Source organism: Pezoporus flaviventris, unplaced genomic scaffold (genome assembly GCF_033815535.1).
Source record: "Pezoporus flaviventris isolate CSIRO_AGI_PZ_B2104156 unplaced genomic scaffold, CSIRO_AGI_Pfla_v1 ptg000041l, whole genome shotgun sequence".
Lineage (NCBI taxonomy): Eukaryota > Metazoa > Chordata > Aves > Psittaciformes > Psittacidae > Pezoporus > Pezoporus flaviventris.
Window position 1 is genome coordinate 3,038,408 of NW_026892589.1, and position 27,553 is coordinate 3,065,960.

General features: G+C 50.6%; 1 protein-coding gene across 4 annotated transcripts in view; it reads left to right on the plus strand.

Moving 5' to 3' along the window:
* The first annotated feature begins 487 nt into the window (after positions 1-487).
* TBX5 (T-box transcription factor 5) overlaps positions 488-27,553 on the plus strand; it is a 44,354-nt gene continuing 17,288 nt past the window's right edge. The window contains exons 1-7 of one of the 4 annotated variants that reach the window (XM_061465791.1): positions 488-1,107; positions 8,523-8,698; positions 10,238-10,332; positions 12,957-13,076; positions 13,679-13,826; positions 15,833-15,985; positions 24,195-24,286. In XM_061465791.1, the coding sequence (XP_061321775.1) occupies positions 8,552-8,698; positions 10,238-10,332; positions 12,957-13,076; positions 13,679-13,826; positions 15,833-15,985; positions 24,195-24,286 (755 nt within the window). In that variant the 5' untranslated portion in view covers positions 488-1,107; positions 8,523-8,551. Of the gene's footprint in view, positions 1,108-3,126; positions 3,484-5,680; positions 5,969-8,320; positions 8,367-8,522; positions 8,699-10,237; positions 10,333-12,956; positions 13,077-13,678; positions 13,827-15,832; positions 15,986-24,194; positions 24,287-27,553 lie in introns of those variants that run through there. The other 3 variants (XM_061465792.1, XM_061465789.1, XM_061465790.1) reach the window with 3 other exon arrangements.

The window sequence follows — 27,553 nt, forward strand, 5'->3', positions numbered from 1 at the left end:
AAAGTTCTTTCTCTTCGTTTTTTGTCCTTAAGTAGCCAGAAGGGTGGGGAAAAAGGGACCCCAAAACCACAAATATGAAAAGACAACTGGTGCTCACCTGTAGTTACAAAAACCCCAAGTTAAAGCAAAAAGCTCGACCCCAGGTATCTACCCCCCGAGGCTCGTCTGAGCGAGGTCTAGACCGCTAAACGCAGGGTTTTGTCATGGAAATATAGACACGGGGAGAGCTGTATCGGGGCTACAAAGAGACCAATGCAGGCGCTGCCCCTAAGGTAGAGGGAAAAAAAACCAAACCCTCCAAACCAACCAAGAAAACACAAAGTGAATAGAGCATTACGCTTCCAAAGAGGATGATTGTTTTAAATGCTTGTTTTCTCCCAGGTGCGTATTTCGCCACAGTGGGTACGCGGCCAACAAAAGGGAGATAGGAATAAAAGGAGAAATGGTCAAAAAGTGGAAGTAAATTGCTTAAAAATGGAAAGGGTGGGGGGTGTGGGGGATAATTCCTGCCGTGGAATCTCGGGGTGAGACGGGGGAGAAGAGAGAATGAGCAAGCAGAAGCTGCCGGAGGCCTAAGAACCGCTGTTGTACCGGCCGGGGCACCGTGCCCGGGTCCCCGGGCGGCTGCCGAGGAGCCGCCGGCTACGGGTGGATAGCAAAAGCCTTTCCGAGTTGCTTAAGCCGCCCCAAGAAGTGATTTGAAAGCGGGGGTGTGTGTTGGGGGAAGGTGGGGGGTGAGTTCATGCTCGGCACTATTTCTTACTGCTGACACCTCGACCCCACTGCAAGCCAGCACCCCGGCCACCCCCCCCCCCCCCTTCCTGTCCCTCCACCTCTCCTGGGGAATAGCCGATAGGAGAAACCTCCAGGGCGAGGGACATCCTCCGAAGGTAGCAAAAGGGCAGAGGGGTCCGGCCATGCGGCCTCAAAAAACGGGGGCTCCCCGCGGCCTGAGGCCCCGGGGACGGGCGGCGGGGCCTGGGCCTGATCCTGCGCTTCTGACTGCGGCGGGGAGCTGAGCAAGGGAGATCGAGCGTGTGTGTGTGTGTGTATGTGCAAAAGGGTCGGGGGCCTCCCACCCAAGCACGGACCCCCACACCCAGGGAGGTAAGTGGGGGGGGGGGGGTCGGATCTGTGGCTGCTGATGGTCTCTCCGGTGTTTCTATGCGTGCGGGAGCTTTTATATAGATATTTATATCTACTTTATGCGTATATATGTATGTATATATATATATACACGGAGTAGGGCTCATAGGTGGTGTGCACACATTTACACACAACCCCCCGAGTTTAGCGGGTGCACAGATTTGCACTGAGCTGCTCGGAGGGTGTGGACAGAATGATGTTTGTGCACACCCAAAACCCCTGGGTGCAAACCATAGAAGAAAGGTAAATATCTACATGTATGCGCGTGTGTAAGGGCAGGGGCACGGCTGGCTTTGCATTTGCGCCGTTGTGCGAGTGTGCAAAAGGTTGCCTTAGCGCTGATGCACGCACATATGATTTTGTGGTGTGCGTGTCTGTATATATACTCACAGGCACGTGTATAGAGAAGTATCTATACAGCTCTGCACACAGCCGTTCATGTTGCACGTTCAATCCGAGGGTATAAAACGCATTACAGCCCTGGAGCAAGGAGAAGGTGTCGTGTGTGCGTTTGCAGACCGCGTGTCCAGGCGTTGCACGCACACCTATACTTCTATATGTGTATCTATAGGAGGGGGCTGGTCGCGGTTCGGGGCTCGGGCCCGCAGGAGCTGGTTCTCCATCGCCCGGCTGCAGCTTCCTTTGAGTGGGGGGAAATTTAGGTGGAGGTCGGGATGGGGGGAAAAGGATTTTATTTCTCGGGGTACAAGGGGGGGGGGTGTCTCCCTCCCCCCCCCCCCCTTTTTCCTTTTTGCTGATTTTGGGGTTTTTGGTGATGTTTTTCTGTTTGCGGAGGACCTGGCTCCCACCGGGATCTGCAGAGCCGGGTGGGCTCTCAGCCTGGGGGAACCGGGTCAATCCAGGCAGATTCTGTCGGTCGGGGAGGTCGGGGGGTGCTGCCTGCAGCCCCCTCGGCAGGGAACACTCACCCTCCGCAGCGTCCAGGAGCTCCTCGCTCCATAGGTGTTGCTCTTTAGTTTCTTTCTCCCTGTTTCTCCTCCTCTCTTTTTTTTTCTGTTGGAGAAAGCAACGTTTTAGCATCGTTTTTTTTTTAGGGGGGGTGGGGGGAGCAGGAAGTGGACGGGGGGTGTGTGTGCTTGTGTGTAAAATCTTTCTGCAGCGGCCGCAAGTGCATCCCGAACCACTCCAACTTAAAGGAAAGATGGGACTCGGGGAAGCGCCGGCGGCTCCTCCGCAGCTCCTGCTTGTACTCAGGCATTTGGTGGGGCTTTTTTTAGGGCGATTTCTTGTTTTTCCCCTTCCCTTGTCAATCTTATTTGGCAAACAATCGCCTCGATTTAATACTTTTTTTTCCCCCGTTTATTTATTTATTTATTTTAAATCAGAGTAAATAATGGGTTCCCGAAGCACACTTGAATCTGTGCAAATAACCAGGTTATCATTTACTATATATAGCCCAGTGCGCTGCCTTCCAGAAGCGCCTGGACATTCATCTGACGAGTTTTCTGCTCGCTCTAAGAGCATTATTTAAAGAAAATACAATGAAATTACTAAATGAAGCTGAGCAATGCTAATACCGTTGGATGAACTGGGCTGCTCCTGGTGAAGGAGAGCTTTGCTGCTGGTTTCCGCCTTTTCCATTCCAAGAAGGAGCGGGTTCTCCTGGAGTTTCCAGCGCCTCCGTGCCTGCTTGGGTGATACACATACATATATGAGACAAATACATATATACACATATATATAAGAGATACATACATATATGATCTATACGGCCTTACACCCGCATATATACATAAGCGTTATATGTCTCGGCATGTGAATATATGTATATTTATGTGTATATATATACACACACATTATATAGAGAGGTTGCACACTCCTAGCCTCGTTGTATTTTGCATTGTACTGAATGGATTTTTTGGGGGGAGGGGGAAGGGAGGGGGGGAAAGCAGGAATCTCACTGATAGAGCCTTAAAAAGAGGAGAATAATACAAATTAACCTTCCATTACTGCTGCAGTCAACCATGACAGAGCAGGCCAGTTGCGTGGTTGGTGACGTCTCCGTGTCCTATAGGAGCAAAGCTCGTGAGATAGCAGCTATCGCCTTGAACTCTCTTTATTTTATCGGAGTATGGCTGGTAATAAACAGTAATATTTAATTTGTCGGAGACCACAAATCGGCTTCTAGCTGGAAGGCTCCTTCGCCTTGACGTTTCGGTCCTGGAGAGCCTGGACTTGCCATCCTTTTCCCAGCTTCCCCCCCCCCCCTCTTCCTTTTTACCCCCATCCAACCTGCAGACGGAAATAAATTCGATTTATTTGCATCGTTTTCAACTTGTCTTCAAGGTGTGTGAGCGCTAGTTTGGCACTGGAGAGGTGAGTGTTTCCCCAGGCAGCGGCCGTGCTCGGGTTCGCTCTTCCAAACTTGAGGGATTTTCACTTTTTGCCTTTCATCCCGGCGAGGGGAGGGAAGCTCGGGTTCCCCCTTGCTACCGGCTGCAAGAAACCTTTCTCCTCGGTGCTTTCGTTGGGAGTTTTAAGAGAAACCCCTCTTCTTTCGGCAGAACTGGGTACCTCGGGGGATGCTCCCAACATACGCTCGGGGCTGCGCCCACCGCGCTCCTTCCGCGGCTTTCCCCCAGCACCCATCACCGGCAGCTCCTCTTTGATACCTGTTTATTTCCCCCCTTGTTTTTCCACCCCCTTGTTTGCACCTTTCGCAGCAGCGCGGTGCGGTGGGAGGGCTGGGCCGGGCCGCCCGCCCCAGGCCCCGGGGCTGCTCCGGCCACCGCCACCTCTTTCCCGGAGGGAAGAGCCCTCCGGTTCGCTCCCTCGTTTATTTGTCTTTGGAAAACCTCCACGGCTCCTTTCCCTCTAAAAATAATGAAATATGGGGCAAGCTTTGTTCTGTTTGTTTAAGTAGCATTCTTTGGCTTATTCTCTGTGACTACAAGTGCAGCGATTTTATTATCCTTATTTGTAACCGTTTACTGTTGGCTGTTTCTTCTCAAGTAGCAGCTTGAACTGAGGCGAACATGGGAAATGGTGCCTTCCTTACCCTACCGCCCCTTCACCCCCCCGTAATAGCCGCTCACCCCCAGGTTTTTCCCTTCCTCACCTCAAACTTCGAGGGGGCTCCGGTGTTATCGCGCCCTGCGGGAGCTGGGAGCAAGGGTGGGATTGCTGAAAACTTCCACGAAATGCAAAAGAAACGGGCGAGAGGCAGAAAAAAGAATGAGGGATTTATTTTATTGGGGGGGGGGGGGGGAAGACAGGGATGGGACATACTGATGAGGAGAGGGTGGGGGCAGGAGGAGGAGGAGGGTGGGCAGAGCAGATCTAAACCATGCCATTTATTCCGAGTCTTATCAAAAATCCGCCTCGCCAATCTGGTTCTCTTCAGCCCGCAGAATGCGACAGGGAGGCTGTTTACCCTGCGCTGACCTATTCAACTTTACCCTCCCCATAATACATTAAAAAAAGGGAGCGAAGGAAGATGCAGATAAAGCCACATCCCCGCTCCTCCCTGACGGGTTGATTATTTGAGCGAGGCGAAGAGCTCCGGAGGGGCTGCGGCCCGAGGCCGGGCAGCGCTGCGCGGGGTGAGGAAGAGGATGGGGAAGGGCAGGAGAAGGAGCCTGGCTGCCTCCACAAGCGGGCAGAAGGGCCAACAACCCCACTAGGGGTCCACCGTCGAGGGGTTTTTCAGTCCCACTCCGCCGCGTTTCCTCCTTCCCCCTTTTTCCCCCCTTCCAGGTTATACCTAAGTGAGTCCATTTAGGGGGTACCCCCTCTACCCCCCCAATAAAAGGCCTCTGTGAGCATTAGCAAATATAAAGCTGGGTTTAAATCCACACCTCTAGGCTGGCTTTGAGGAAGGGGGGTGTTGGGGGGGCTGTGCGAGGTTAGCGGAGACAGCGATTTATTTAAAGGGGCGAGGGAGGGGAGGAAGAAGGGGGGGGGATATTCCCAGGCGCTGAATTTTCTCTTTGGTTGGGAGAGATGGATGGAGGAGGGAGGGAGGGAGAGGGGAAGGAGGTGAGGGAGAGGGGGGAGGGCTGCTGGGGAGTTTGATGATTGTCTTTGTGCCTTGTTCTTGTTTGCCGGCCAGAAAAATAGGCTGGAAAAGGAGGTTTAGGGGGGGAGGGGGCGGGGAGGGCTGTGTGAGGGTGAGTCTCTGCGGAGCAGGATCCCAGCTGGTTGGGTAGCGGGTCCCGGCACTTGGCGGACGGAGCTGGACGAGCCCACGTCACCTCCGCGCTCCGCTCCGCGCCCGGCTCCGCGCAGCCTCGGCGGCAGCGCCGCGAACCTGCCCGGAGGAGCGGCGGTCGCCACCAGCCCGAAACTTTTCTTTTCTCCTTCTTTTTTGCGTTTTTATCCTAATTTTTCCTGCACGAGGGAGCCGTTTTCCTTTTCCTCTCTTGAATCCTCTCCCTCTTTCTTATTGCTATTTTTGTTTCTTTAATTTTTTTTCTTTTTTTTTTTTTTTTTTTAGGTAGGGAGTAGGAGTGGGGTGGGGAAAACTGCATCTTCCAGATCAGGCTGAGGTGGGGGTGGGGGCTTTATCTTGGTCTCAGGATCCTTCCTAGTGCGTCTGACAACCTGGAAGTGTTTGGAGAGAGCAGGGGAGGGAGGGAAAGAGGGAGAGAGAGAGAGAGAGGAGCAGGCAAGCAGGCTTGCATTGGATAGATTTTTTTCTTCCAGGCTGTGTTTTCACATGCTGATCCGCAAATAAATAAATAAAAGGAAATATGCACACGCGAAGCCTGATCCCATTGTAATTTCCATTGCAAAGGGGGAAAATAGACACACACATTATATGTACGGAGATGCATTGATTGCATGGAATTCAACGAGCAAGGTAACAGCTCTTCCATTGCCATGTATGTCCGTCGGTGTCTGTCATCCGTGTGTGCGTGGGGGTGACCGAGAGAGAGCGAAAGGGGCTGGCTGGGGGCATTGTTGGGCACAGATTGTGGCTGCCGAGGAGCTGCGAGGCCTCGGGAGACGGGGGGGAAAAGGGGAAAAGGAGGGGGGGGCTGCCCTCTCAGGGCTTCCGCGGCCGCGTGTAGGGCTGGGAAAGGGGGGGGCGAGGGACAAAAGCAAAGGGGGGGATTTTCTTTTCCTGTTCCCCTTTATTTTTGCCCCTCCGCAAACCCACTTGGTGCTACTTTAGCAGCGCAGGATGCGTTTCTCATACAGCCACCGCGGCCTGGTTCTGTCAAGCTGTATTTCTTCTCAGCAGCTCTTTAAAGGGGAAAAAAGAGAAGGCATGGATCCCCAATTGCTCTTAGTTGCTGGGTTATTTTTTTGCCGTTATCCCCCCTTTTTAATGAATATTATTAGTATTTTTATATTTGCTTTATCGCGTCTCGACGCGGAGGGCTCGCTGGGGCCGGGCTGCCCTGCGCTGCCATAGCTGGCTCCTTCTTTGTTTTAATAAACGTTCTTTATTAATGCTATTTATTTTCCTTCCCCCTATCCTCTAATTTTGGCAGCTCAAGGGGGAATAATGGCTCCAAGCTGGAGGGAAATCGATTCAAAAACGGATAACGGGAACTTCCCAAGCTGCAGCAAGGGGAAAAATAGGGAAACAACAGTGCAGGGAGGGGGAAAAGAAGAAGAGGAGGAGGAGGAGGGGAAGAGAAAAGCCTTAAATGGTCCCTGGAGCCGCGGCTTTGCCCCCGAGGGCTGGGCCAGGGCCAGGGCCAGGGCCAGGGCCCGGGCCCGGAGCACCGGCTCCCGCAGCGTCCCGCGTCCCTCCGCGCACTTTCCGCGCTCGGTAGCGCTTTTGCTTCTCCCTTCAGTCACTTGGTGCCAAGCTCTTGGCTGGTGTGCGGTGGGAAAAGAGCGTTTGGGAAGGAGGGAGGGAAAGAGAGAAGGAGGGAGGGGGGGCCGGGCCGTTTCTGTGCGTGATCTTTAGCTCCAGAGGTGCGGACCTGGAATCCCTTCGCTTTTTGTCCTTTTAAATTATATATATGTACGTGTATCTGTTACGCACCGCTAACAGTGAAAACAATTTTCTCCCCCCTCTTTTCCCTATTTTTCCTCTGCATTTAAAGGAGATTTGCCTTTTTTTTTTTTCCTCCTTTTTTAAGGCTTTTAAATATTGTTGCAGGGAGAAGGAGAACTCATTTCAAAACATTCTCGTGTCCTCAAAACCAATATTGCCTCCATATGGTTGGTCTTTCCAAAATGAATCCCCTTTGAAACATACGACAGAGATTCCCCCCCCCCCCCAGCTACTAAAACTCTAAACTTCTTAAGAACAAAAACTAACAGATAATTCAATTGCTTTTATCTTTTACCGGTTTTTTTTTTTGGTGCTTCTTTGAAACTTTTACCATTCCTGATAGAGCCTTTAAAGCCACGTCAAAATAGCGCTTTTAGAACTCGCTGTGGTTACTCGCGTCAGAGAGAAACGGTGTATTTTTGAAGCTCGTTTTCGCTGCCGGTGTAGTTTGACTCTCAGTGTTATGGCTTAGCTCCCTTCAGCCCCAATTCCACCAGCCCGAGTGCGCGTTACCTTGCACAGTGTCTCGGCCGACTGATGTATTTGTACTTTTAGATTTAAACTATCTCCTTCGTCCTTTGCTTTACTCTTAACTGTGCGGAGAGGGGGAGAAAAGGCTTTTATTTGATTTATATTAATTTTATTTATATTAATTTTATTTATATTTATTTTATTATTTTATTTTACTATTTATTTTGTTTTATTTTTTCCAGTAGGGAGGGCAGAAGTTTAATTTTCTTTGCAAATGGGCCGATATAAGGGGCCTGGCGTGTCGGTGGCGTTTGCTTGGTCATTACTGGAGTGGGACGAAATCTCCTTTTTCCTTGAGAGCAATCAAGGGGGCTCTCACCCCACACCCCCACACCCCCCCCGCAGCAGCGAGCCCGGGGCAATTGGAGGTGTCTAAACCTCGGGGGAGTCTCTTTCACTCCCCCACCCCCCCATCTTGAACCCCAAACCTCCAGAGTCATTTCTGCGATGAGTTGGCCGGGCCACGGCCCCTCGGTGCCTTGCTCCCTTCGTCCTGCCAGACAGACCTAAAATACGCTGTTTACCTTTAGCAAAAGATGCATTCAATAATACCGCCTCCCCTTCCCCTCCCTCCCCGCACCCCCACCCCCCCTCCCCCCTCTCCTTCCCCCCCCCCAATCCTATCATCCCTTGCGGGCTGCGATAATAAATAAAAGTCTTTATTTCTCCCTCTTCCAAAGTTAAAGGGCCTCGTTCCCTCCCCGGGCAGCTGGAAGTGAGTTGCGGGCAGCGCGGGTTTGTCGGGCAGCCCTGCTCTAGGGCTCCGGCTGGCTTTCCCATCGCTAATGTATAGATAGCTCTATATTTTATTAAACGTCAGCGTTGACTTCTGCGTCTCTTATCTCTGCTCTCTCCCCATGTGTGCCTGCAGTGGGGGATCCGGCGAAGGAAGCTCGTAACATGGCGGATAGCGAGGAAGGCTTCGGGCTCCCCACCACGCCGGCTGACTCGGAGGCCAAGGAGCTCCAGGCTGAAGCCAAGCAGGACACTCAGCTGGGGGCCACCAGCAAGTCCCCCACTTCACCGCAGGCAGCCTTCACGCAGCAGGTAAGGACCCACCCTCCTCTTCCTCTTGCTTTCATTTGCGTTTCCCCCTTTTCTCGGCGTTTTCCCCCAAATGTCAGCTCAGCTGGGTGCCTGCTGCAGCTCTGGGCGGGGATGAGCCGGTTTAGGCCCCCACGGGCTTGAGAAATCCCACCTGTCTTTGGGCCTCATCCTGCTTTAGTGTTATTTGGGGCCGTGGTCAAGCAGGGAAGCACACGCGTGAGTATTGGGGTGCGTGCAGAAAAGCACCCAAAATACCGGGGAGAGGAGTCTGCTGGTGAAGGGGTCCACGCGTGAGGGTACGAATGCACATGGAAGTGCATGCATAAGCATGTATTTGCTGTGCCTGTGCGTCTCTGTGCAAGACATAAACATACATATATATTTATGTATATATATGCACACACAGGTACAGCCGCACTGGTGCACACGCAGCTCTGCCCCCAGCCAGGCAAAGGGCCCTGAGGGCAGGCAAGGGGGTGTCACGCGTGGGTACCCCAAAAGCGACCCTGGGACCCCGCACACCCTTGGGGTGCCCCTCAAACCCTCCATCGTTTCTCTCCCCGGGTGCTGCGTGGGGCCGGGACACGGGTGGGCTCCTACGGGGGACCCAGCTGACCTCCGCGCTGCCAAGGGAGAACGGGCCGAGGCAGCAGCGGGCCAGGATCCCCCCTGCTTGGCTTCCCCGTTCCCGGCGGGGCCGGGAGCCGTCCCCTGCGCTCGGCCCCGGGCAGCCCGGAGGAGGAGGAAGGGCAGGCCGGGAGAGGAGCTTTTCCACCGATGTGGTCTCGCCTTCAGCGGCTGCGGAGCCCCTCCTCAGAGCCCCGCTTACCCCCTGGCAGATAGACCCCTGGTTCGAGCCCTTCGCCGGCTGTGGGTGCCGTCCACGGGAGTGCGGGCACCGGGGTTAGCCCTGGGGCTCGGGGCCGTTTGGAAATAAATTGTTCCCCCAGTCCCTGAAGCTTTTGGTGGGGGCTTCGGTTCCGTTTCCAGCGAAGGGGGGGGGGGTGTCCATTGTGCCTCCCACCCCACGGCGTAGGGATATGTGGTCCCCACGGTGGCATCCGCGGTGCCGACCTTGGGATCGCAGGGCCCCGCTGCGGGCGGCCCTTGCTTGGGGCTGGGGGTGAAAGGGATGAGCCGGGCCGGGGGACGGAGGGGGCACCCCACATCACTCCAACAGGCGAAACAGGAGCCGGCGGGTGTAAGGCTCCTCCGGGTGGCTCTTGGAGCGCCTGGGCCAAAGCGTTGGGGTATTTCTCCTTCCCAGAAGCGGCTCGGAGCCGGTCCCGGTGCTCCCGGCCCTGCCTGCCCCACACTGGTGGCACAGTGGCCCGCACTGTCCTGCCCCAGTCCCCCAGCCAGCACCCCCCGGCCTGAATTCCCGTTGTCCCCGGCTTTGCCAGGGCTCAAGGGGCCGGAATTTCCTAGGAATGCCCCGAGCTCCGGCCCTCATCGCCCGGCCGCTTCCCTCCGAGCTTCTCCCGGCGGCCTCCCTCGTACCCATCCCGGGCTGACGGTCTGTGCCTTCCCCCTCCGCAGGGCATGGAGGGGATAAAGGTGTTTTTGCACGAACGGGAGCTGTGGCTGAAATTCCACGAAGTGGGGACGGAGATGATCATAACAAAGGCCGGGAGGTAAGAAGCGGAGGGGGGGGCGCGTTCCCCTTCGTTTCTGGGTGGCTGAATCGGCCTTTTGTGGGCCTGTTTGTGGGGGGAAGCTGCCTACAATGGGGACACACACACGCGTGGATGCGGGTGCGTGTCTGCGGCTGTAGCCCCGCTCTGCCTGACACCGGTACGGTCATATCTCTGACATCGAGAGCCCCCCATCCGTGTCCGTGTGCCACGGCCCCGGGAACGCCAAGAGTGCGGGGAACCGTCTCTGCGAGGATCTAGTCAGAAGAAACTGTTTCTTCTGGCTTTTCTTAACCAGAACGTTGGATCGTTAATCCCAATTTCAGGCTTTTGGAAGCTTTCCAGGCAAATGCGAGCTGCGACCGCTTGGCCAGAAGCTACCTTTGGTTACAGCAGCTCGCTGGGCGACTTATTATTATCATTACTATTAGTATGATTATAACACTCTTAATTAAAGGAGTAGCTCGGCCCATCTACGATTTCGCAATGCCTTACGCTGTTTACCGACAGGTCCTATTTATTTTGCTTACACCGAGGCGAACACACCCAGAGCACCCACCCACCCCATTTAAAACTCGATGCGGTCTAGAGCTACTGTTTATGTACGGATCGCGAAGCTGTTTAGATGCGATAGACGTGTCCGCAAATAAATAGCCTGCGGCTCTAAGTGCGTCCAGACACAGGCTTTTGGATGTGTGTGTTTGTGTGGGAGTGTAGGAAAATATACAGCCTCGCAAATCCAACTTTATTGGGATTCCGCGTAATCGATTCCATGACCGATTTAGTAGACGCGATCGGCAGATATATATGTGTGTATTTGAGTGCGTTTGGGGCGGTTTAACCTTATCTTTGATATTAATGCGTTGGAGGATTGTTAGATTGAAGGGTGCCTAAGGCAGCGAGATGCAGTAAAGGAGTCTCTCCAGTCCTGTCGCTAAACTGGGGCAGCCCGAGAGAGGCTCTTTCCGTTACGAGTTTGAGTTAAAACCCTCGGAGAAAGGGAAGGAAAAAAGCCCTCCCAAACCTTCTACATGTGTAGAAATGTAATAGCTGCAGTTTGCAAGGGCACAATCAACAACGCGGAGTCAAGCTTTCATTTTACTCTGTCCTCTGGCGTTTGTTGTGATCTTCCAAAGTTTGCTTGAAGTAGGAGGGGAAAAGTAAGTAAATGAAAACACAGAGTCGGTTGTATGAAGTTTTAGCAGAGAGATTTGTCTCATGGTTCGCCTTCTCCTAGAACCTTGCTGCTGCTGGAAAGTGGGGTTTAAAGAAGGGGTTTGTGTCCGAGGGAAGGGGTTACAAAGAGGGAAGGGGGGATGCTGCTGGGGACCGTCAGAACCCCACAACCCGGAGTGGGACAGGGGCTGGGGGAGCCGAGGGACCGCCCCAAATCCGAGTTTATGGGGGGAGAGGGAGGGGGAAAAAAGGAAAGAAAAAGGAAAAAAAAAAAGCAGCTCACGGAGGGAGACAGAAACCACCTTGCAGAAATTCCAGCCAAAATAGCGCAGTGGACAGAAGTCTCATCTGTAGAGCAATAAAACAGACATTTACAGGGCAGGGGCTGCAGGGGAGATACGTGATCGGTTTCCTCGTATCTCTAATTCCCCGTGTTTATTGTTGGAGAAGGCCGGTCAGGTGTTGTCGATGGAGTTACAGATCATTCTTCAGGTGGAACTGGATTTCTTCTCCTTTAAAAGTTAAAGTAAATCCCCATTTCCCCCTCTTCAACACCCCCACCCCCCCCGCCCCAAGCATTAAAACCCAGCCCAGCCGCCCTATGGCAGAGATAAGAACCCGAGGCTGGGGTAGGGAGGGAGGGCGGTATTTTTAGAGGTGTGGGGGTTTTGTTTAGGCGTATTTTAAGTCCAGGGATACATTTTCATCGGCTTTATTTTTAAATATTTGGAAAGCGCAAACTAAAATAACACCGAATGTTTTAAGTCCCTGCCTTGCAGTAATGGAAACTATTTCGAAAAGCCCCTGTTCTTCAGCGTGTATCCGAGCGGTTTCCAAGTCTTTGTCAGGTGTGTTTGCTGATGTCCCCCTCGCACGGATTTGGTGGGACACCTGAGTGCCTGTAGGTTGGGGTGCTCTTTCTTCACGTCTACACATTCAACTGTTGATACACATAGAGGTGGTTGAAATATGTGTATTTTAAGTATGTATATTTATAGAGATACATATATTTCTTTGGCAAATCTCCCCTCCTGTTCCAGCCGTTTATGTATAGAGGGAAGTAACTCGCTTCTAAAGTTCCCATGATCAGATTTTGTTCAAAGAAGGGGGAGTCGAAACAAAGAATACAAATAGGAATAGACCGGCAAGAACACGATTGGGTCAATATCAAACCCGCCAGCCTCCTATTACGGTTCTGCCTTGATGAATCGCCTGTTTTGCCTCAGCTGGGGGCTGGAGGAGCACCCAGCAGCATCCAAACATCCCCCCTAAGGGGAAGGAAGGCTGCAGTCCTCCCCTGGCCTTCCGGGAAGGCAGAATGTGGCTTTGCCCTTTTGTTAAATGACACCCCCCCCCCCCGGCAAACACCCACGCGAAACCACCTTGGAAAACTTTCCCTTCTCCGCTTTTAACCTGTGTTTTTCTTTGTTTTATTTCGTTTTTCATAGGCGCATGTTCCCCAGTTACAAAGTGAAGGTCACTGGACTTAATCCAAAAACGAAGTACATTCTGCTGATGGATATTGTACCAGCGGATGACCACAGATACAAATTTGCAGATAATAAATGGTAGGTGTGCGTGGCGAAAGGGGAAGGAGGAGATCTCTTTGTCGGTCTTTTTGGGCTGGGGATACCCATGAATAAGGTGCTCAGTGCTGATTTTTATCTCCTGGAAAGGAGAGGTGTTGGGTGCAGGGTCTTCACCTGAGCCTCTCGGGATGCTCCCACGGTCCTTGGGAAAGGCATCCATTAGCTAACGATAACTGTAATCCTGTTTGACGATGGGATTATTGGCTATTGTAGAGCTGATAGTTTAATTGCAATAAGAAAGGGACTATCTCCATCTCTAAGGATTGGGCGCCGGCAATTAGGGAGGGGGCGGTGGGGGGGAATGATGGGGTTAAACGGGGAAATGGCGAGAGCCAGCTCCGGCGGGAGAGGTGCCAGAGAGCTCAATTAATTCCCGAGCAGCGTTTGTAAACGCTTTTTCTCCCCAGGAACGGCGTGGGGACAACCGGGTGTGTGTGGGGGGCACCTACGGGAGAGGGTGTGTATCAGGGTGGAGACCAGGAGCCCACGGGAGGGGATGGATGGGGAACAGGAGCCCACAGGAGGGGATCCTTTCCCGGCCGGAGCTCAGGGCCCGTGTCCCCCCCCCACCTTCCTCACAGGTCGGTGACGGGGAAGGCAGAGCCGGCCATGCCTGGGCGATTGTACGTGCACCCCGACTCCCCGGCCACCGGCGCCCACTGGATGAGGCAGTTGGTTTCCTTCCAGAAGCTCAAACTCACCAACAACCACCTCGATCCCTTCGGACATGTAAGTACGGGAGAAGGGAGGGAAAGGGGCACAGCCCCCCCCCCCCCCCAGCGTGTCAAGCACCAACGCGTGGTCCCCCCACCACTGTTAGCGCTACCAAGGGCATGGCAATGTCACCCATCTCCAAATCCAGCGGATTGATGGGGTGTTGTTGTTCTCTTCCCTGAGAGAGTGGGGTAAACCCCAATGAAGGATCCTCCCTCTCCCGAGAAGTGGAAGGATAAACCTTAAACCCGGGCTATTTCTCAGCACTGCATGGGGATTGGTTACAGATCCCCAGGGGTAGAATCCGCGAGTGGGAGAAACTCGCCCGGCTTAATTGAGTGTTCAGCTACCTGGTTTTAATCTCATGGGGACCCATGGAGCGTTAAAAACCTGCTCCCTGCCTCCGTGAGTTTGCCCAACAGGTAAAATCAATCAGGCACAATTATTCGAGGGAAATAGGACCTAAAACCGTGCGGATCCCTCGATCCAAAGAAAATGCAGCAATAATTAAAGACCGTAATAATAATAATGAGAAAGTAATTGAAATCCCGCTAGAGCTTCTTGGACATAAAAAGGGCTTTGCTGGACCCGTGGGGCCATGAAAGCTTGTGTGAATTCTGCAGCCAGAACCGGCCCTCCTTCGGAGCTCCCCAAAGATGCTTGGTCCTCGGAGCGAATATATATGCGCGTGTATGAATAATATATATCTCTCTATAAAATATATAATTACTTAAAGGGGTATGCGAGTCCAGATCCCGCCATCTCTTTCCAAGAGCATATTTTCCTCCAGTCTCGTTTCTACACTTTAGTTTCATTTTTTTATTCCAAGTCTTGGGCTTTTTTCTTTCCTTTTTGTTTTTCCTTCGCTTTTTAGTGATAAATCTCGGGCTATTCAATGCTTGCCCATGTAGTCGCTGAGAAGCGAGGGAGGGAGCTGTTGGAGAGAGCCCCCACCCCAGTGCTGAGCATCTTTTACGAGCTCCTTTTCACCTCAGCTGGGGAGGGGTGCATTTATCTTATTTTTCTTTTCTAATGTCAATTTTGGCTCATTTTTTGCCTTGAGCTACGGACAAAGTGCTTTGCAAGAGCTTTTTTTCCAGGGCTCAGCACTTTTCCCACTCCTGCCCGGGGAGGAGGAGGGGAGAGAGGGGACCCCACAGCAACGCAGCCATGGGGGGACCTCTCCTACCCCCTCGGTGGGGTTTTGGGGGGCATCACTGGGGGGCCGGGGCTGGGCATCCCCCGCTGCGAACAGGCGGCTCTGGGGAGAAGTCCCTCTAAACAAAGCGGAGGCGCTGGGGAGACAATGAGGGACTTCAGAGGAGGAGCTGCACTAGGAGCCTCTCAATTAGAGTCGCTGTAATGAAATTAAAAGCCATTAGATCGTTCACCGTTGATGTCTACGACTTTCCTGGATGTCAAAGCAATTTGCTTAAACCCCCGGGACGGGACGGGACGGGGAGGCGGCGGCGGGGCGCGCTGCGTCTCGCTGTCGCCAGGGTCCGGCAGTCATTATCGCGACCGGGCGGCCCCCCGCCACCTTCCCCCGAGATTAACCCGGTACCGAGCAGGGCCCGCGTTTTATCTTGAATTTAGGTCCCCGACCTCCTCCTCTCCCATCCTCTGCGGGACACATTAAATCCCTCAGCCCCCCACTTCTGGTCTCTTTGCCCTCACCAGCAGCACGTTCAGGATGCCCACGGATGTTTGGGGATCAGCTCCGCTTTCCCCCTTGGGGACACAGCAGTACAGGCCAGGGATGGAGGCGAGAGAGCAGCAGGGAATGAGCACCCCTTTCACAGCATCACCGGCCCTGGTGGGCTGCTTGACTGGGGTGGGGGATTCTGGAGTGATGGAGATCACACTTGGGGGGGGTTTGGGGGCTAAGGAGAGCGAAGGCTTTGGGGAAGAGAGTGCCAGCACCTGCGGTCCCTTCTCCTCCCCTTCCTCCTCTCCCCAGACACCTCCACTCTGTGCCCCCTCCATTCCCACGGGATGTCCTCTTCTTCTTCCCTTGCCAGATCATCCTGAACTCCATGCACAAATACCAGCCCCGGCTTCACATCGTGAAAGCGGACGAGAACAACGGTTTCGGCTCCAAGAACACCGCCTTTTGCACCCATGTCTTCCCGGAGACCGCCTTCATCGCCGTCACCTCCTACCAAAACCACAAGGTGAGGGGCTGGACCGGGCCTCGCCCCGGCGAGGCGTCCCCCGCCTTCCCTCCTCCCTCTGCCGCTTTTCCTTCCCTCCTTTCTCCTACCTCCCTCCCCCCCCTTTTTTTCCGTTTCCTTCGTTCTTTCTCCTTCCCTCTCTCCTTCTTCCTTTCCCTATCCCTCCTTTCCCTTTTCCCCCTTTTCTCTTTCCCTTTCCTCCCTTTTCTCCTTTCCCACTCCTCCTTTTCCACCACCTTCTTTTCCCTTTCCTCCCTTCTCCCTCCACCTCCCCTCCTTTCTCCCTTTCCCTTCTCCCCCTTCCTTCTCATCACCTCCCCGTCCCACCCCCTCTGTTATTCCTGGCCGCACAAAGCATCCACAGACTGAGCTCAGGGCGACCCGGGGGGGAATTAGCTCAACAGGATGGGTTGCTCCAAGAGGAGCCGACCAACCGGGGAAGTTGCCTTTATCTCCCCCCCATTGCCGCCGGTTCCAGCCTGGTGATGATGGGGGGGAGCCCAGCGCTCTCCCCCAGCAACCGGGGGCCGATAACGCTCCGGCAGCGGGGGGGCCCTGCAAGGAAAGGGAGGTTCTGACCCCAAGATCAGATCCCGCCTGCCCGAGCAGAACAAAGCAGAATGTAGCTGAAATAAGGGTTTTCTTGGCTTGGTTCCCCTTTGGGGGACCCCGCTTCTCATCTTCTGGGCTTCCCCATCCCTCGAGGAAGAAAGAGGAGGAGGAAGGCTCAGGGTGGGAGTCCTCAGCAGATGTATTAGTGATGCCTTTCACCAGCCGCCCCTCATTGCTGCCTGTAGACCATCACTAGGGCAGAGCCCCAGGAAAAGCCAATTATTTTTCTATGGGGAAAAAGAAGGCAAATTCCCCCCTCAATCTCATACAAAGCAATTTCTACAAGCTTTTAGTTGTACTTACGGGCAGGTAGGATGGTTCCTTTGCACTTGACAGAGCGAAATCATTGTTTTTCAAATGGAGAAAGGTCATTTGACACCCTGGCTAAATCCTAGATGCTCTCCTGGAGGTGTAAGTAGGGAGCTCCTAAACCTATGCAAAGCAACGGTGTTATCTCCGGCCATCAGCTGGCAAAGCAGTTGCAGGGAGTAGAGGTAGAGAGGAGGTAGAGAGCTGGGGAAGAAAGAGTGTCTCACCGTAACTAAGGAGAAAAGAAAATACTTCCCTGCCCTTTAAAATAGGAGCTGTTGGCACGACCAGGACAAGCAAACTGAATCCAAACTGAGTCCCCGCCAAATTATGCCTTAAATTATAACTCCGCTGTGGATGCTATAAAATCAAGTTTAACTTCTGCTTGATGGATTCAGAGAAAGAATATAATATTAATAGAACTGGGAGTTAATAAAACGGGACACACTGCTCGTTTTAAAGGCATTTCCCTCTGAGAAAACAGACCTGAATTTAACTGCTTTCCTTTGATGAAAAATAGGACTGGTTTATAGAGAAAGGAATTATCATGCAAATAAAAGCAAAGCAGAAACATCGAAGTACAGTAGTTTGGGAAAAGTGCCATATTAGGAGGAGCAGGGCTATTTGATTGTAAATCAACAACATCTGTTTGATAAGAAATGACATCTGTGTATCCGTCTATGTCAAAACATAGGCACTGACAAACGCATGAATCCCTACAGACACACACGCTCGCATCCCACCAGACACATGCACCCACCACTACATATTTTACACACCCCCCTACACGTTTTACACACACTTACATCCCCCCTCCCCTCCCCGACACACGCATTTCTCCTCTCGCTGCACTGAACCATTGGGGAAAATGAGTAAAGAGTGGCTGTAGCCCCAAGATAAAGCCCAATTGAGGAAGATAGAGCCATAAAAAGAAACCAGGGAATGAGCTACCCCAAATGGCATCTCCCTCCAGGGAAGGGAATAAAATCTGTAGCTTGCCCCAGTGCAGATGGGGAATAATAGCAGTGCTGCGGTGGTGTGTAGCTGATGTTGCAGATGATGGCTGGGTGCAAGGGGTGACATCCTTGGGTGGCAAGTGGGTCTTTTTCCATAAGCGGACCCCCATGTTCAGCTTTCCCAAGTTTTGCTTGGCGAAACATCTTCCCATGTTGCAATGCCGACTGTGTTTCCTGTTGCCATAAATGATGGTCACAGTCCCGCTGGTCTGTGTCTGTCTGTATGGAGCTCCCCAAGGGGGGTCTGCCTGTCCATCCTTTCCATCCCACCTCTCTTTGTCAAGGCACTACCTATTTTTTCCCATTTCCAGCCATCCCTCTTTCCCATCCATCACCTGTAATGCATCCTTCACGTAGGCTTTCCTATCTGCACAATCACACGTAACTTGTATTTGCCACCATATTTTACACATTGCTTTATACACCCATGCATTTTACACATATATGTCCACAAATTCATGCGTTTTAGGTTTCAAGAGCTACATTATAGGTAAACTATATTATTAATTGTATGACTGGCCCAGAGTTTGAGCCTATGCTTACACAGCTTAGAGAAGTACCCGAGTTCAGATCCCTCAATTCATTTCAATAGCACAGCTGCAATCTCAGTGTAGGACTTGTGCTTATTTCCCCTGATATTTTAGGCAGCCTGAAAAGACATTTAAGCACACTGGGATCACTCCCTCCCCAGCCTCGCTGCCCAAAAGGAGGTTTAAGCTATGAAGAAAGTTTAGGTAAAGTTTTCAGTGTGGTTGTCAGCAGCTCGATCGATCGTCTCCCCCTTCACTGTGACCCTGCAACCCCCCCAGCTCCCCCCCCCCCCAAATATTGAGGTGTTAAAATAGGTCACATGCACATTTCATTTCCTTGCCATTTACACAATGGGTGCTTGCAATCAGGTTGAGTCCCTAATATTAACTTTCCCCTGCAGTTAAGTCCCGTTTTGCTGTAGCTTAAATCATTGTGTTACTAGCTTGTATTTATTAGGTACTAGCTCAGTGCTTAGGACCAGGAAATGAACCCTAATAGACAGAAATAATTAAGGTTCTGCCCTCATGAGGGTTCTTTCAAAAGCAAGAATTCACAACAATTATTCTCATTAATTTTTACAACCTACTTTCCCCCTTAGCTGGATTCGGGCTTTATATTGGTTTTCCCTCCTCAGGATATCCAGGTTTATGCCAATATTCCTCCCCCTGCCCCGACGTTATTTAACATTCTTGGTAGCCCAAACTCCTTTAAGGAAACATAATCCCAGCTGGGATGCTATAGGCACCCAGAAATGCTATATCCACCGTAGCAAAGCCAGGGAAGGACCTGTCTGAAGATGAATTGGACGCGCTCCCAGATGCCAGTCCTGGGGGTGGCTTTCTGATTGTAGAGGTTCATCCCACCCCCAGAAAGACCCCTGTGCTAAAAGAGCACTGTTAACTTGGTGTCTCTTCTCTGAGCATGTCGTCTTGCTTCTCTATCAAGGTATCTTGCAGGCCTTGGGGTGCTTTGTCCTGAGAGCTTGGTTCTCCTTGTCTTTGGTTGCAGTTCCTTCACTTCAGTAGAGGTCACCAATGTAGCGGCCCAGCTGGCATTCCATGGAGTGCCACTGTGCAGAGACTGGACCTTGTCCAGTCCCCCGGAGGAACCCTGCAGGGCTGTGTTCCCCACACTCTCCCTGCCCAGCCTGGAGCCATTGTCTTCTCCATGTCTTCCCATATCCATGGCAAGAAGGGGGAGCCCCTCTGCTTACTTGGTGGGTCCCCCAAGTGCTGAGAGAGGCAGGGATCCCAAGAGTTAAGGGAGGTGAGACCATGTATCTCCTCTTCATTACCGGGACTGGTGGCTTCTGGGCATCCCTTGGTTGCTTCGGGGTTGCAGTGAGCTCTTTCCTCACTGACCTTCTCCAGGGCTCCTCATATCTCTACTTTCAAATGCTTAGTCCCGTTACAGGCTTCCTTCAAGAGGTCTTGCGTCCTTCACAACCTGTGTATGAACCAGTCCTGTCTCCCTCTGCACCTTTGTCTTCAGTCTTGTGCCTGCCAGGCATGGGACGGGGTTCTCAGCCCAAGCTCCTCAAAGACATCCTATCTCCCTCCAGCCTCACTCCTGCCTCTGACCCACCTCCTTCCCACCCCCAATCCAACACTGTGCAAGGTCTGTCTCTTCCCGTCCTCCGTTCTTGTCTCCCAGTCCAGCCAACAGCCTCCTCAATGAGCTCCTCTGTCTCACACCAGTACCTTTAACCAGCCATTAGCTCTCAGTCCCTCCCATTTCCTTCACTGGCTTCTGGGTTCGTCATCTTCTTCCTGTTGCCAGCAGCCCCCCCTTCTCCTGGCCTTTACTTTGGGCTCCAAGTCCCAGCTCCCCATCCAGCTCCTCTGTTTGGCCCAGCCAGATGTACGTAGTCTCAGCAGGCACCTTGTCTTCAGCTATTGCTTTCCTTCCCACTTCTTCGGGTTTGGCTTCCTCCTCCCCACTGACTTGGTTTCCACCTGGGGTATGTGAGAGTGCAGAAGAAAAAGGCTTTGTGCTTTCGAGCCTGAAGCCCGGCATGCTGAGCAGGACCATGGTTACCTGCAGGGCAAGGACATCATGTTATCCCCACAACATGGGGAGGTCCTTGTGTGCTAAGCTTGAGGGAAAACACCTCAACCTCTTCATCACTAAATGAGGTGACCAGAAGGGTGATTTTTTTACCGCTCATGTTCACAAGAAAAGAGCTCAGAAACTAAGGCTCCCCATCCCTTGCAGAACATGAAGTCCCTTTTCTACAATGCCCAGCCTTTAAGACAGTTTCAGAAGTGCCTCCAGAAGAGCCTGAGAGGGTCAGGGTAGTATCTTTTCTCTTAGCTGAAGTGCTCCAAAGAAGTAGGACCAATTTGGCAGATGGCAAATGAAGTAAATAAAATAGAGCCCAGGGCATATACCTTGCATGGAATGTTTCAGTTTTGTAAAGAGTCTTTCCTTGATGCAACTAGATGCAAATTTTATCATGCTGGAGCTAAAGATGCTATTGGAAATGTCTCAGCAGATGTGCTTTGTGGTCAGTTAGCCCAAAGAAAGGAATGCAGAGGAGCAGTGTTGAGATTTCATTGGGAACTGTCGCTTCCTGTTAAAGTGAAGATGAACCCATGGGTCATACAAGCCCTGAAAAGCATCAGTCTAGGAGGCTTCACTCTGGAAAGCTCTCGTCTCAGAAGGGTCCGCATCAGCGGTCAGCAGCGAGCTTTGCCATTAAGTAAGAAATGCATAGATGTAGCCCTATGGTTTTATTGAATCAGTGCTGTATAATTTAGCCCTGGGCATTCTGTCTTAATGACTTTGCAGGACGTTGTATTTCAGTTTATTTTTCATGATGTAATTGTCATTTGACTTTCTGACAGCTTTTTCTCCCCCCTCAATGAGTTATAGTCAATTAAACAGAGTTTTGCTATGGCAAAGCTGATCCAGAAGGAGGTTATTTCCACCCACTCGTTTGCTTTTCCACCTCTGAAATAGTTTGTAAGTCAGACAAAAACTGGCCAAACAAAATATCTTCCCCAGGCTGTTTTCTAAAGCAGGGATTCACCACCTCCTTCTCTATTTTCTGTTTTGTTGTATAGGGTTTTGTTAAATCTGGCATGGACTCTTCTGGTTTAATGCTAGGGCTAATGCCTTGAGTTACCATCTAGGGAAACTGTTCAGAAAGCTTCTCCTGAAATCCATCTGAAGCCCACCAAAATGCTGAGACCTAATTTAAAACCTTCTCTAGCTCCTGGTTTCTAGATGCCTTCAATCTAGCAGATCTCCAACTTTAAGGAGGTTAAAATTGGTTATGCTTCACTTGGGGCATTCTGCTACCGACACGTGTGTTTGCTCATTAAGTGTGTTCATGATGCAGGTTAGGGACTACTCATGAAGCAATGTATTGACAAGATTGAGGGCCCATATGATATTTTGTCTGACGTTTTGTGGGTAACATGGTCTAGTGTGAGGCTTCCTTGCCCATGGCAGGGAGCTGGAACTAGATGATCTTAAGGTCCTTTCCAACCCAAACCATTCTATGATTCTATGATATAAAGGCTTGATTCATCAGACACAGCATTCATCTGAGGCCCTCAAATCAGGGGCTAGCATGTTGATGACTCCTCCTCCAGTGAATGGAGAGAGTTGGGGACCTGTGAAGGCAATGCTGCCCACCTCAGAGCCCCAGTGCCCTCTGGCAGTCCCCATCTCCCACCACTTATTCCAGCAGGAACACTGAGAGACGAGGTTCCCAGTGCAGGCGCCTTGGTTAAAATGCCTTCGGTTAGGTTGAGATGAATCTGGCCCTTTGTACATCTGTGTGCCGGTGCCAATGTTGTAAATCCTTGCTCAGTGAAGGACTTCACTTATGCAAGCAAATATTGCCATTGGGTTCGGCAAGGGAGGACAGCTCGTACATTTAGTGTGCTTCAGAATGCAAATTGCCTAGAAACAGTCAAAAACTTGAATAATGCCTATTATTCATTCCACAAGTGCTACCACCTCTATAGTGGAAACCAGTAGGTAGTTTCTTTGCAAAATACTCAGCTGGTTGTCTAATTATGAAGGACTTATAATTATTAAATGTGCCCCCATTTTACTGCTAGGAAATGGCTCGAATGGCAAATTGGATCAAATAGATCGGTTGTTTACCCTTCTCTTTGAAATCTGAAATGTATGACCAAAAAAAAAGTAGTTCAATGCCCTGTTTAGGTGTTACATTAGGTCCTGATTTAATAGGAATGCCCATGGCGGCAAGTGTAGGGGTGACAGGGGTCTTTGTGTGAGTTTTGAGGCTCAATTAGGCAAAAATGGCAAGTGAACAAATAGCCTTTGGGAAAAAAACATGCTCTAAGACAAGAAAATAGCAAAATAATCTGGTTGTGCAGACACCTGGCAGGGTTTGCTATTGACACTAGCTGAGCCAGGTTTTTCTCTTTGAATTCTGGCAAAGAGGAGGGTCCAGTTGCGTGTGCTTGACTTGGTGAACATGAACCTCTCTCTGTTCTCCCACCATTAATCTTGGGCTCTTTCCTTCCTGTTGGCCAACTTTCAATAGGAAGGAAAGACAGTGTTTCCATAAAATGCGGTGAGCACAAGGAGTTCCTCCAATGGCAAACACAGGACTCTCTCTCCTGGGCAAATGCAAGTGGTTTTCCCAACTCTTGGCTAAGGGCTTGGACTGCCAGGCAGTGATGGAGAAAGAGAAGAAGGGGAAATGTTGTCTGTTCTGCCTCAATATTAGGGCATCGCAGCTAGATCACATCTGATCCAGATTCAGTCCTGCTCTGCAAAGACCCCAAAGCATTTCCATTGCATTTGACATCCAGAGAGAGTTCATATGATATCACTAGGGTGTTTGAGGGTGTTGCTGGTCCACAGTTACTGTTGGCTTAAATGACAAACCCTGGCTTGAGAAAACCTACTCACCTAAGCCATCAAGAGGGATGTGTGAAATGTGTGAAGGAGAGGATTACACCTCAGTTGCTTTGGATAAGCATATATTCTCTAACATATAAGAGGATCAAAGTTATGAGTCTGAGAGGGATTAATCCTGACAAGTTTTAGATGCTGAAGGCAGCCAACCAAGTGAGCAAGCTAGTCCCTGTTAATTCCTTCTAGAATGAATGGGGAGGCAAATATTCTTTTGAGACATGATGGTCAGAGGTGGAGCTGTCCTCCAGGTAAATCTGGAAGTTAGTCCATGCATTGCTTACAGGTGTGGGGCTGGTTGTGGAGGGATGTCAGATGTGGAGCACCTGGAGTACATTTAACTGGTCTGAAATACATAAAGGGTGAGCCTCAGCAGCCTGAGTAGTGGGATACAGGGTTAGAGAGGTAAGGTTTTGGTCATGGCTGTACACTGATGAGAAAATACTTATTAGTGTTGGTGGGATTTGTTCAGGCAATGTGACTTTCCTCCCTGGCCCTGCAGTCAGTGCAGCCTTTTCTGTCCCAATAGCAAAATGAAAGTAACTCTAAGAAAGCAGATTTCCTCCAGAGAGAAATCTGTGTGTGTGTGTGTGCAGTCCCATGTGTTAGGGACAAGCCTAAGAGAAGCGAGAGGTTGTTGACAGGAGATATTTTTCCAGTGGAGCGATGTAGAGGAAGGCCCATCTGGAGTGGTCAGTGCCTGAGCTGAAGGAAGACTTGAGTTCCTGAAAGCTGTGTTTTCCACCACATCCCTATCGGCTTGGGTTTAATAAACAATATCCCCTCTCTCCCAGGCCATGCCTTGGACTTGTGATGAACCCGTTGCCTTTCCTCCCTTTCAGATCACCCAGTTAAAGATTGAGAACAACCCCTTTGCGAAAGGCTTCCGCGGCAGCGACGACATGGAGCTCCACAGGATGTCCAGGATGCAGAGGTAACTCGTGCCTCTGACATGGGGACCTGCTTAGCACCGTGAGAGCTGCCTGAGCTTTGCTTTGCATGTCACCTTTGGCTTGAGCTAAGCCAGGACTTAGGGGCAGTCCCTTCTCTGGCATCTGCATGTGTGCTTCACGTCAAGCTCTTGAAATACCATCAGGCCAAAATCCAGGACTTCCCACTCCGAGGTGAATGCTTTAACTGCTGGGTTACAGAGGCAGGATCTCACCTGTGGTTTGTCCTCTTGGCCACAGGGATCTTGTACTCCTTCCTGACTTGTTCCCATCCAGAACAACCTCTAGCTTTGGGCTAAGCAAATGTCTCCGAGGCTGTGTGTGGGCTTAAACCTGTTTAAAACAACAAGAGACTTGGGCTAGCTCTGAGAAGCTCTGGTCACCAGGCTGCTGCAGAAGAGCTGTGGGATATTTCTTTCCCCAGGTGGCAGTGCTTTAGAGACGAAGCTCATAGCCTTGTTCTGCAAGCAGGTTTGTTAAAGATGCTCCAGATGCCTTTGGAGATCTTAGTGCAGAGACCTGTGTTGTGCTGGTTTCTGGCTTTCAGAGGCAGGAGGGGAGTGTTTGTGTGGTCAGTTCTGGAAATGCAGAGGAGGAGTGCAGACGTGATGGTTTCGGGTTGAAGAAGGGAGGTATTAGAAATGTTGGGATCTCCAGGGCCAGGTGGCTGAAGAGACCTTTCTGAATGTCAGTTTTGGATGTAAGTACTTAAGCTGAAAATCAAGCCTAAATCCTGTTTAAAGTCCTTTTCTAAATGTCAGGGCCTGCCAATACTTAACTTCATGCCTTTCACTTCACTTGGAACTTCGTCCATGTGTCAAGCTGCTTCCTGGTGCAAATGTTTTGCAGGAACAGCGCCATACCCATGATTATACCTAAGACAGATGGAGATGCTCAATATAACATTTTCCATCCAGGAGGGCAGGAGTGACTCAGATCCCTTATTCTTCAGGACCAGCAGAGCTGGCTCTCAGTGGAGGGCTGCAGAGACCTGTGCTGTGACCTTCTGTTGGGAGGGTTTTCTCCACCACCCACCTAGGAGCTGGCTGTAGGTGGTCATTGAGGGCTGGAGCGCAGATGCTGGTGTGGATGCAGGAGTCTTTTCTGGTTGCCATAGATGGTGACCTTAGCACGGCTCTCCATAGCCATGCATATCATGTTGATGGGCAACAAATAATGCCTGAAATCCTGGGAGCACTTAGACCTGTTACCCTACTCAAATGGGCAAATGTGCTCAGGTGTACAAATATTTTCAGGCTCAGACTCAGAAAATCCAATATATACAAAATATATATATCATAGTTTTTACATATATATATGTACGTATATAAAATGTATATACACAACAGTTACTCTTCTCCATCTAAATAATCTCTGTGGTCTTCTGAATGTGCCCTGTGTTCCCTGCCTGCCCTTTCCAACGACAGCACAGATCCTGGCATAATATGTCAATATTTCTTTATTTATGGGTGTACTACCACTTGAAATAGCTTTTTTCCCTCCCGTGCCAGCCTCCCAGCCTCTACTGGAACTTGAGTAACGATGTCCCCTGCACAGTTTTGCTGCTAAACTACCCTTTCATTATGGTCAATGGAAAGATTTGAAGGTTTACATTCATGGTGGGGTTTTTTTGGAGCCGGGGGGGGAGGAGGTAAAACAGTAAGGACTATTAGAAGGGCTTCATGCCATATGAAGAGCATGGCATCTAGCCATGCTGAGCTTGTGCTAAAAATTGCTTGGCATTTTTATGCAGGCCTGCGGTCATAGTTGATGATACAGTGAACAGAAGCACTTGGAATCTATCAACACACCCACTCAGGCCTGGCAGGGTTGGAAGGGTTAAAATCCACAGTGTCGGCTTTTCAGGATGATTTTTGATGCTCACTTCCTTAATAACTTATCCTCTGTGCCAATAGCATAGAAATGACTATGCAGCTTTACAAAGATGTCTTTTTTTTTAAGGGAGAGCAGGATAAGATTATTATAGTGAAATAAAGACCTATTCAAGGTCAGAAATATGTGCCCACCTTCGTGCCTTTTAATATATATCTGAATATATGCAAAATTATATATAAAAATATAGGAAAACATACATAAATCATATATATATATAAAATGTGTATTTAAGATAAAGAGCCATTCAGGGTTGAGTATGCTAGAGAAGCATGAGCTACCTTTGTGGTTTATATAGGTTTAACATACAAATATATATTAAAATATAATTAAATATGCATTAAAATATAATTAAATATATAAAATATAATAATATATGTTAAAATATATTTTAATATATAAATGTATGTGGTGTGCCTATGTATTGACATTATTTCCCAGTGATGTACCTACTCCCTACCTGGCAAGTACAAGTAAGTCTCTCTTGGCTTTAGAGCAGTGATGCCTGTTTATGCCCTTGGAGAATAGGGTGGGCTGTATTTATAGTGCTATTTCTTCCCTATAGGAAAAAAAATAGCTGGAAAAAGCACTTCTTACAACAGCCTTTTGTACCGAAAACTGGTGACCTGATATAAATTAGGTCACTGATCATCTCATTAAGGGGCATAGCCATGGAGGGAATGAATTTTGCATGCTCCATGTTTTCTTTATTTAAACCTCCGTGTTTTCTTTATTTAAGTCTCAAATGTTTCTGAATTCCCTGCATAGGGCTATTGCAGAGGAACATCTCCCAGCTGAAACCAGCCCTGGGAGAAGCAAACCCCAGGAGACAAAGCGCTGACCCAGCCGGGTGTATGAGCTGGCTTGTGGCATCCCATTTTTGGGGAGGATTGGCCCCAGCTATGGGCAAAGCGTGTGCACACCTTGGAGCAGCCTTAGAGGCATGAGCCCTGGTGAAGATGTGCTTCCAGCACTAGACCTTTATGTGTTGTGTGGGGTTTGGATCGGATGGGAGTAGGTGTGTGGCGGTTGAAGATACTGCCTGGAAGTGGTGCCCCCAGCCTGGGCTGGTGTCTGTGCTCCTTCTGTGTTAAGCAGAGAGTGATGGGAGCTTCCAGAGAGCAAAGCTGCTTTCTTTTGAGACCTCACCCCATGAATAGGAGAGTGGATGAAGAGCCCTCCCTCTGCTTTCTCACCTGCAGAGTCCAAACAATTTGCTTAGAGTAGATGCCTACCTTTTAAATAGCTAAAATTACATGAGATAAAGTCCATCCTAAATTACCATGTGGCCAGACCTGGTGGTCTCCTTGAACGTTGAGCTGTCAAACGATGTGAGGGAAACCAGTTTGCTACTCAGC